This window comes from Trichosurus vulpecula, chromosome 3, assembly GCF_011100635.1.
Source record: "Trichosurus vulpecula isolate mTriVul1 chromosome 3, mTriVul1.pri, whole genome shotgun sequence".
Lineage (NCBI taxonomy): Eukaryota > Metazoa > Chordata > Mammalia > Diprotodontia > Phalangeridae > Trichosurus > Trichosurus vulpecula.
The window spans coordinates 181,483,020-181,494,026 of NC_050575.1; the positions used below are offsets into that span (position 1 = coordinate 181,483,020).

At 41.9% G+C, this 11,007-nt stretch overlaps 1 protein-coding gene across 1 annotated transcript; it reads right to left on the reverse strand.

The window, feature by feature from the left end:
• On the reverse strand, positions 1–7,662 carry LOC118844019 (MRG domain binding protein). Its single transcript, XM_036751830.1, has 5 exons — positions 7,351–7,662; positions 5,910–6,031; positions 3,155–3,236; positions 2,538–2,612; positions 1–1,440 (listed from the first exon to the last, which is right to left on the reverse strand). Exons 1-5 carry the CDS (start codon positions 7,610–7,612, stop codon positions 1,253–1,255), a joined length of 729 nt encoding a protein of 242 aa, XP_036607725.1. The 5' UTR covers positions 7,613–7,662; the 3' UTR covers positions 1–1,252.
• Positions 7,663–11,007: the final 3,345 nt, after the last annotated feature.

Here is an 11,007-nt window from a genome sequence, read left to right on the forward strand (position 1 = left end):
TTTAAGGGATTTTTAGTACTTTTTATTCAGCAGTCAAACGAGGGTATATTTCAAATAAGCATTTTGTGCCATATCCAACGCCAGTTCAACAGACTAAGATTCCCTCCCACAAAACTGTCATTTATTTGGTCTGTCTGCAACCGTCTGCATAATAAATAAGAACTGCTACAAATGTTCAATATTCCAGCATATAAAACCGAGCAACAAGTATCTCAAAATAGTCATGACCTTAAAACAAATTTCTCAGAAAAAATACAACACAAGATTAAGCTTCTGCAATATTATTTCCATATAAAACACTAGTAAAATATTTTTCTTAAAAATTAAATAATGAAATACCAAACCAATTATATACAGTACACACGAATGAGTCAAAACATCCAATTCTTGGTCTCTCTGGTGGCAAGAAGAGAAGTTCTATCATACTTTGTGGCACTAGAAAGCAATTCAGTCAAGACCCCTGACTCATGAAGCACTCAGTGAGAAAATGTTTACAGCCCCACACTTGACCTTAGGTGGACAGGTTTGACTGAAGTCTCCAAGAAAAGATCCTATGTTTACTTCAGTGAGTAGAAAATTAAAATTTTTTTTTTTTCTGACACAGCAGCCAATATTGTCTTTTAGGTTTACTGCTCCTAGCTCAGAGTTATGTATTTGAGAATAATGCTTTGCTTAATATATGGTAATTTGTCCATTTGAAAGAGGTCCCCCTTTGAATCGTCTCCCTAGTTCACTCTAGCATTTGCTTTACTATGATAAAAAAAAATGTATCTGATCCTACAACTGGTTTCAGATACCAAATCAAGGAAAGCTGGTAAGAACCTAAAGGGTCAGCACATCTCTAAGAAATGAATTTTGACTTCAAGAACACAAAGAATACATAAATAATCTTTCTATATGTATATCATCACAAAATTCCTTAAGTACACACTTGCAAAGCTACCATTTTACCTTGGGAAATCTGAGAATCAGCTAGAATGCTCAACAAATATCCTACTGCCACCAAGGTAAGCTAGACTCTTTTCTGTATTCAAACCATATTCCTAGCAAGTACAGAATACACTTCTCAGCCTCTTCCCTCATGCTAATCTTTTCACGCTCCTTTCTCAATGATTAGCAAAAATGACAATATGTACCACCTGAACAATTTGTGTCATTTTAATAAAAACTTGTCAAAAATTCCTTCCACTAAAGTAAACATCATCAATGTTTTTGTTTCCTTCTTATTCTTCTCTAAGTTATTAGCAATGGCCTATGTTCTTCGACGTTTGGCTGCACTCGGACTAGAGGGATTGCTGTTTGCATTTAAGACCTTTTCTGTGACCCGGTTGCGTTTCCTCTTGTCTGCACCCTCTTTAGATCCAGAGTCTGATGAGCTCTTTTCTTTCTCTTTGCCACTGGACTTTTCAGCTCTCCCCAAATTTCCTGAAGATGTAAAAACTGAGAAACAGATTTTTTTTTTTTTGCTATTTCATTAACCATGATACTGAATTTTTTGAAAATATTTAGTATTTTTAAAAATTTCTTTCATATTTCAAGTGACCCCAATTACAGTTAACATAGCCATACACATAATATTCAGAAAATCTTTCAATGTTCCCTGATCCCTTCCCCCATCTCCCACCCTTGCTAAGCCAAATTATAGTCATACATTCTACTTAAGAATATGCCTGTCACTTTTAGTCTGGAAAAAAAATCTTGAAGTTATCCAACATTTTGGTTTGGACATCATTGCAAGTTATCAACTAGCTGTCCAGATTTTGTTTTACTGGGATTTTGCTGTACTGAATATTGCCACATTAACTGAGCCATTACTTGGCACCTATAAATATTTTTCTTACATAAAGAATTTCATTTTAAATATTTGTTCTAAGAGGATTTGATTGGAGGTAGATTTTAAACATATGACCCATGGCTAGTTGTATCTGAAAGTCATCCTTCAGATTTACTTTTATATTCGTCCTCCCCCACAATTCTTCAACATCACTACTATAAATTCACTGAAGAACCTGGTCAGTACAACACTACTGCAGAGCTAAGAGGAAACTGTTAGTACTAAGAAGCTGCTTCCTTCAAGTCCTCTTTTGATGCCTCATCATAACATCAAAGTGATACTAGCTTCATGAAGGCTGCTCTAGGAGAATGCAAGCTCTGGAAGGTTCTAGCTGCCAGTCTTGAAAGGCTTTAACCAGGAGGCTGGTATGGAGCTAATTGTGCACTTATCATCTGAGGACCAGTCTACCTAAGCCTGGAGGGGCTCACTGATAAGTTGTCTACACCATAATGACAACAGTATCATTAAAAATCACAGCTCCTTGAATTATTTTTTTTAAAAAAGACACTTCTTTAAAGTAAAGTAAAAATAGATTCATTAGCAGTTGGAATTTATTCTCCAGATGATAATTTAAGACTGAAAGGGGGGAAAAAGACTAAGAGGTTAAGTACTGATGCTAAACTGCTAAGATGAATCTATTTTAAATGATACAGCCTCCTGGATAAGCCAGGTGAATGTGGTATGGCACAGTTTACATAATTACCATCTTCAGTACCAGTGTGTGGATCCACTTCTTCCTTTATTTCTTCCTTCACTTCATCTTCAATCATTACTTTTCCTGTAGAAAGAGTAAGTAAAAAAATTCACTGAGAATCTGACATATGCACATCACCAAAAGGGTAAGTACTACGGGGACTTATCTCTATCCTGGAGACCCTTACAAGCTAACGTGGGAGACAAAAACAGATGAAGATATAACACAAACATAAAACACAACGATAACTATGGAGAGCTATACTTAAATTTTAAAGAGGTTCCCTAGAAAAACGTGAGTGGTACTACTTAAAGAGGTTCTATTTTTTTTAAACAAACAAAACCAGCTCATTCTTGAGCAACAGCAGAAATTTTCCAAAAGAAAACTAACAGGAATGCAAGCTCTATATCTATGATGCTGGAAGATCTGTCTTTAGAAGTGACAATAAATCACAGTAACTATGTTACTATTTAGTTGCCTTTTTATTGGGCACAAAGCAATTCTTTTAGCCTAGTGATAAGGATCAATGGTCTTAGGCTGGCCCCTTATACTTGGTCAAGGGTTTATCAAAGCATAATATTCTTATCTAATCTTGTCAGAGACTTAAACCTGGAACCAATTCTTACCTTCTTTGACCTCTTGAATAATTTCCTCAGGAAGGATGAAGTTCTTCTCTGAATTAGGGAATGGAAGAATCTCAGACTCATGCTGAACATCAAATAAAGTACAGTTTTGTTTTTAAAGAAACAAAGAAAAAAGCTGTCAATTTGGGCATACAATTCAAAATCTTTAAGAAAATGCCACCACTAATCAGTGTAACTACAACTAAAAGCCATTTACTGCTGATTTCAGTAGTGTGAAAGTAATCTGGCATATGAGCTGCATATAATGTAAAATACTTATCACTTCTCCACTTGAAACATGGATTTTAAAAAACACAAGGTATCCAGACAAGGAAAAAAAGGGACTAAAAAAAAGAAACCTAAAGAAAAAACAAATTGAAGCTGAAAAAACAAATTAAAAGTTATAAGGACACCACCCAGCTTCCTTTTGTAATTTCAGAGGCAAAACTGTGGTTTTAATTGCAGCAAGAGTTTGCATCAAGATAAGTTTCTTGCCTACATATTCTAGCATACCAAGAGAAACTGGTCAAGGCCAACAAAGTTCAGAGAAATGAGAAAGGATGTTAAGTGCTGGGGGCACCGATTCTCCAAGTGTGCAATAAACAAAAACACTGAAGAACTGTTGGCAGAGAGAGCACATATGGATAGAAATTGGGAGAAAAAAAATATACAGCAGACCTTAATTAAAAGGGAGATAGGAGAAGTAATCACAAATGTCATGGCACAAAGAACAGGAATAAATGTGAACATGTATACATGGCAAGGAAGCATGAGCAGGTGATCTAGTCAGAAGATTGTAGAACACAGTGAACGAGTAAAGAAAAGGAGGAAACAAAAGAATTAAACCCAAGTTCCTTAAAGAAACAGGATTTACAAAGAAACCTATATGGTAAAGGAATTTATGAGAAAAGTATTTTCAATGTTCCTTTCTACTCCTCTCCCATTTTGGTGAACTAGGGTCTAGTGAGGAGCTGGGATTAGAACCCAGGAAAACTGAAGTTGGCTAGTCAAGGGACCTGGATTCAAATCCTGGCTTGACATTTACTAGCTGTGTGATGATGGAAAAGCAGCTTCTCTGAGCTTCATTTTTCTCACTATTTTTTCTCAAAAGGGGCTAATGTTTGCACTATCTACCTCATAGGACAACTTTAAGAATGACTGAAGATAAACTTTAACATACTATTAAAGATGTAAATTTTTTTTGCTGTCCTTCCTATATGTCCTAGTACAGCTTGCCTGTTGTTTGCCTTTCATAAAAACACAGAAAAAAGTGAATTGTTAAAGAATTCCGTTCAACAAGTATTTATTAGGCCCCATACTCTGTGCTAGGGACTGGGAATACAAAACAAATGAAAAGACCTTGGATTATGTTCTACTGCAGAAAATGCATTTAAACAGATGAATATATACAGCCAGGCCAGACTTATAAAAAGCTGAACAGCACAAATACTGCTTTGATTTACACAGCAAATCAGGTAAACAAAACATCTTCATAATACTCAATGCTTATGACAGATTCTATAGTTGCTCTTCTTATCATGTTCAAATATTCAATTTGGTTTGTGAGGGGAATTCCGTCCACTTTCCCCCATTTATTGATATTGGACTATCACCAGTTCACTCAGGTCAGTATTGACTTAATAAAGATTTTCCACAAACATGGTATGAGCCAGGTCAAGAAAAGGGTACTACAGCATAATGCTTAAAAAGACCACCAGTTAAGTACTGCTACAGCTTTCAGAAATAAAGAACATAGCTACATAATGGCATGCTGAAGCAGGTTAGCAAAAGGTCTCTGGCCTGTAGGGTGCTAGATCTGGGAATCAACCAATTATAGGAATCCCATATGAAGGAGAGACAACGGGCATCCTTTTAACATCACTCAACAGGTCAATGGCTTTTCAACACCCTACTATTTTCAGTCCCTAGAAACACTTTTGAGATTCAAAGATTAGCTTTTTCCTCCCTTTTTGAGGTCAGGAACTTAAATAAGCGTTCAACTGAGACACAAAACATTTTGTATACATTCACATTTTATCCTGACACAACCTCTGAGGCAGGAGTGCAAGTATTATCACTCTTTTGTAGATGAAGAAAATGAAGCTCAGTAAATGTCAGTCTAGATTTAAACTAAGATCTTTTTAGTCAATCCATGTTCTTTTCACTGCCTCATACCTGAACATCTTGGGATTCCATCTGGACTGGGCCAGCCTGTTTGGCTCATTACAATAGACTGTTCCATTGCAGTCCATATTCATCTGAGACAGGAAAGGGGAGTACTGAGACAATTCTCTGAAAACTGCGAAGTTGCGATTTCCTTCCAGTAATTGAATTTGTGCAGATTCTTAGAAATTATGGACCATCAGCTTAGTATAGTGGAAAGAGGGCTCAGGAACACTGGGTTTTTGGTCTTGTTTTTGCCACTAACTAGCTGTACAACTTTCAGCAAATTCCTTTTCCTTTGTGGGTCTCAGTTCTCTCATCTGTAAAATGAGGATGCAAGATGATCTTTAAGGCCCCCTTCGAATTCTAACAATCTATTAACGGGTTCCAGTTAGCTGAGTTCAACTTCAATACAATTTTACTGTTTTAGCATCCCCCTAAGTTTTTTAGGCAGGATTTCCACACACTCTATTTTCTTATAGCCACACACACTTGTTTAAAGGTTTCTTAGTTTGTAGGAACTCATTGGGAGAACAGAATTAAATCCTCTCACTTTTACTTATAGCCGAACATTGTGCTGGAACTCACTCCTTACCAATGCTTGCATATCGTACATAGTACTTAAATGATCCCAGATGACTTTGGAGGAGATCTGCCTCCCTAAGTTCTGACTGAACTTGTCCCTGATGCAGATCATGTGGAAGTGCCGGTTCACACCTGTAAGGGGGGGGAAAAACTGTTCAGGAAATTCCACCTGTTGCTGACTTGAATATTTTTTTTTGGAAGGGGGGGGCTTCATTTTACAACACAAGGAAAATGGCAGAGCCCAAACCTATAAATATAAGTCTTTCCCCTCTGTTTCAGCAATGTTAGTTTTGTTTTCTTGGCTATGATTATTCTCAGGTAAAAGAGTATTCTCTCTCCCAAACTCCGTGCTTTCATCCACAGCGGCCAGTACATAGCAGGTGCTCAATAAATCCTGGCTGAATTTAAGTCCTGAATCCAAGTGTAGGTTCAGACAGAAGAGCCCCAAGTACTTAAAAACAAACACCACTACTCCCCCACCCCCTAACCCAAGGAGGCTGGACTGGGCTCAGGTTTCCCCATAGAGCTCCACCATGAGGGGCAATCCCCGTTTCTCCCCCTCCCCAAAGTTCCTAAAAAGGGATCAACCACATCCTCCCTGGGCTGGGGAAAGGAAAGAGGAGGGGAGAGGAGGGAAGAAGAAAAGAGGAGGCACAGGGTTAGAGGAGAAGAAGCCCGAGGGCTGGGGTGGATGAACTAGTGGGGAGGACTGGGGATTGGAGGGAGAAACTGGGGGGGGGGGCGGGGATGGGAAGGGGGAAAAGCTGGAGGGGCGGGGATGGGAAAGGGGAAAAACTGGGAGGCGGGGACGGGAAGGGAGAAAAGCTGGGAGGCGGGGACGGGAAGGGAGAAAAGCTGGGGAGGGGGCGGGGACGGGAAGGGGGAAAAGCTGGGGAGGGGGCGGGGACGGGAAGGGGGAAAAGCTGGGGAGGGGGCGGGGACGGGAAGGGGGAAAAGCTGGGGAGGGGGCGGGGATGGGAAGGGGGAAAAGCTGGGGAGGGGGCGGGGATGGGAAGAAGGAAAAGCTGGGGAGGATGGGAGGGGGAGAAGCTGGGGAGCCGGGGATGGAAGAGGGAGAAACCAGGGCGGGGGAAACGGGGATGGGAAAGGAGAGAAGCTAGGGGGTAAGGGATGGGAGGCGGGTGGGAGGAGAAGCCCAAAGGGCCGAGGATGAGGCGGGAGAAGCTCGGTGGCTAGGATTGGGAGAAGTCGGGGACCGGGGATGTTGGGGGTGGGGAGAGAAGTCCCGGGGCCTGGGGCAGGAGACAGAGGGAGGAGGAGAGCTCCCTGGGCGGCTTCCTAGGGGCGGGGTAAGTGCGAGGCCCGCCCCTCCCGCCGGCCGCAGCCCCGGCCCTCCGCCCGGCCGCGGCTGGTACTCGAGGCCGCGGCTCGGCCGGGCCTACGCTGCGCCGCGTTCCGAGCGCTCCGCCATCCCTGCTCCCCTTCCTTACCGACGGGCTTGTGCCCCAGCATGGCATGGAAGAGGCATACTTCCACTTCGGGGCTCCACACCACGACTTCCTCAGGGGGGCCCGGCGCCGACTCCACGGGGCCCTTTTCACCGCTACCGCCAGGGCCCGGGCCGGAGCCAGGGCCGCCTCCGCCGCCGCCGCCCCCGCCGCCTCCTCCTCCACCTCCGCCTCCGCTTCCCGCGCCCGATCCAGGGCCGCCGCCACTACCGCTTCCGCCGGTGGCAACCTCGGCTTCCCCCATTGCTCGGTCCCGGCTAAGAGAGCGGTGCAGCTGTGGAGCGCTGCGCGCGCGGCCCCGGCGCCCCCTGGCGGCCACTCTGCGTCGTGCGCGCCCCCGCGCCTGCGCCCCCGGGACCGCGCCTCCCCGGCCCCCAAAGACTGCTGAGTTAGCCTGCTCCTGGCCGCTCTCGCCGTCACCCCCTGGCCCGGCCGTGCCCGTGCCCGTGCCCGTGCCCGCGTGCTGGGGCACGGGTGCCTTTGGTCCAGACATGTTTCCCTCTCCTGCGCACAACTGCACGCGGCCTTTCCTCCGCTTTAGTTTCCCCAGCAGGAAATGCCCTTTTAAAAACCTCAGTTTAAACTAGACTATGAGAAGAAAACCCTGTTGTGAGCATTTATGAGGCTCTGCGGAAGTGGTGGTGGGTGGTGTGGGCGTAACAATCCTATTATTACCTTGGATGAGAATCAGGCCCTGATTTAAAAAAAAAGGCTGCAATATTATTCTCTCAGCATTATTCCTAGGGCAGTCATTAGTAGAAATGACCACGTGGGGAGAGTGGTGCACAGGTTTTAGAGCTGTTGAGAATCCTAGAGATTACCTCCTAGTCCAATCGGTTACTTTGCAAATGGGAAGACAGGGTCAGAGGGGTTTAAACGACTTGCCCTAGGTCACACAAACTAGTGTTTCAACTCAGGTCTTCTGACTCACAAACCAGTTCTCTTGACCCTATTCTTTCCAAATAATACTGCTAAACCCTTCCACACTTAGTAACCCATACAGAGCTTAATTTGATTGAAGGAGGGAAAGACGTTATCCCTTCCAGCTTTCCTTATATGAGACTTAATAGTTTTTCATACATCTCTGAGTCTTTCCCTCTACAACCCGTCTGTCTCGGAGCACGAAGGATTTGTAGACGAGATGAGGCTAATAGAGATCCAGAGAGAGCTGACGCCCAGGTGTTCTGCATTGCTACTTTATGTGTCTAGATCTGCAAACTGGTGTGGAGTCCTTATCATCATTAACAATGTAACCTTAGGCAAGTCGCTTAACTTCTCAGTGTCCCGGACAAATAAGATAAAATGCTGTTAGTGCTGATTTGGAAAGTTCTTCACCCAGAGGTTCCTATATACATGAAATCATAGAAATTTAAAAAATACTATGTCTTGAGCTAAGAGGAGATAGTGCTTAGGTGAAGATTATTTTAATCAAGTGGCTTTCACAGCACTGTAAAAACCTATATCCACAAAAATCTCTTGTAAAGTAGTCATGGATTTGATTTCCTTGTCTACTATCAGAAAATGACAATTTACAAAACAGGTAAATTCAGATGGTTACAATTAAATTCACTGTAGGGGTTCCTTAATTAGTTACTAACTGATGTTTAAGTATAGGGTGGGCCAGGTTGATGTTCAATGATCTTCGTGTGTCCCGAACTCTTTTGGCAGGCTTCAGATGCCTATGGGTCCCATATTAGAATAAAGTTTTTAAATAAAAGAAAGGTTTATGATGTGTTTATAGACCCCAAGTTAAAAACCTTGACTAAGTTGATTGAGTCAGTCAATTAGTTGAATCAGAAATGAAGGCAAAATATCTCCTGAAATGCTAATGTAATGAAAATTCATTTCATTTGAATAAAAACATTAAGGCTTTGTTAAACTACAGGAGAATACTTAAAGTTTAGATAAGAGGAAGTTAATTTCTCCATGAAGTTTGAGGTCTAATGATGTACATACACACACACACACACACACACACACACACATATATGAATGGTATCAGCAATGCAACTAACAAGGAGTGAATCAAAAGCATTTATTAACCACTTAGTATATGTGCCAAACAACTGCTAAACGCTGGGGATACAATTACAAATGAAAAACAGTTCCCACCTTCAAGAAGCTTTCTCTACAAACATTTACTAAATATCTACTATGTGTCAGGCATTGTTCAGGGTGTGAAGATACAAAGACAAAAATGAAACATTCCCTGCCCTCAAGGATCTTACGTTCTGTCAGAAGAGACATGTTTAAGTATATGTGACATGTAACAACAGAAACAATGTAACCTTGAATGGGAAGGCACTAGCAGTTAAAAGGATCAGGTAAAGATTCCTGCAGAAAATAGCACTTAAGCTGAATTAAAGAAACATATATGAAGAAAAGTAATCTAATAAGGCAGCATTGTAGTGTTCATGGAGAGGAATAATGCATAAGGAGACAACAGAGATAGGAAGGTATAAGGAGTTTATAGTTGGTCCTAGAGGTGACAGGGAACTATTGTCACTTATTGACTAGTTGTGTGACAGGGTTAGATATACCCTTTAGGAAAATCACTTTTGTGGTCATGTGGGAAAGGGATAGAAGTGGAGAGAGAAGCTCGAGGCAGGGAGACCAGTTGGGAGGCTATTGCAATAGGCTAGGTCAGGGCTGTCCAAAATGCGGCCCACAGTATGATTTTATGTGGCCCGCCTGTGGGTTTTAATTTTTACAAGAGAAAAAATAAAATAATAATTTACATGGAATGCGTATTAGTTTTTTAATTCCATCACCAATAAATAATCTTGTTGATGTTAATTTTCTTTGGTGTTTTTAAGCAGTATTACAGATGGAACATATTGCACAGAATTTTCAATTGATCTGTGGGATGCGTTCCCTCTGTACGATGCAGACTAGTCAGTACGCACCTATCTTTATACTGTTGTGTTGTTGTTTTGTGTTTACTTTTACTCTTCGCACCTTTGCCATTCATATTAACAGGCGTTCCCTCACTTTCTATTATGTACTGTATTTTTTATTCTGTGTGCGGCCCTCAAATAATTATTTTATTTTAATGCGGCCCTAAGATAACCTGGGCAGCCCTGGGCTAGATGATGAGGACCAAAGTTGGGGTGTTGGCTATGTGATAAGAAAGAAGGGGATGTATGCAAGAAATATTGTGGAGACTGAAATGGCAAAATCTGGCAACTGATTGGATATGTGATCCGAGTGAGGAGTCAAAGATGACACTGAGGTTGGGAAGCTGGATGAATGGAAGGATGGTGGTATCCTTGAGAGTAATAATGAAGTTCAAAAGAGTGTTATCTTTGGGAAGAAAGAGAGGGAGTTCTGGTTTGGAAATTCCTGATGTGCCAACTAGAGCTCAGTAGAGAGAACAGGACTGGATATATAGCTTTGGAAGTCATCAGTGTTGAGATGATATTTGAACTCATGAGAGCTAATGAAGTCACCAAGTGAGGAAGTGAAGAGATAAGAGAAGATGATCTAGAACAGAACTTCGGATATATCTACAGTTGATGGGCACAAAATGGATGATGAACTAGCAAAGAAAACTAAGAAGGAACAGTTATAGGCAGAAAGAGAAGCAAGAGAAAACAGTGTCATGAAAACCCAATGAGGAGGGAATGTCTATAGAGTAAG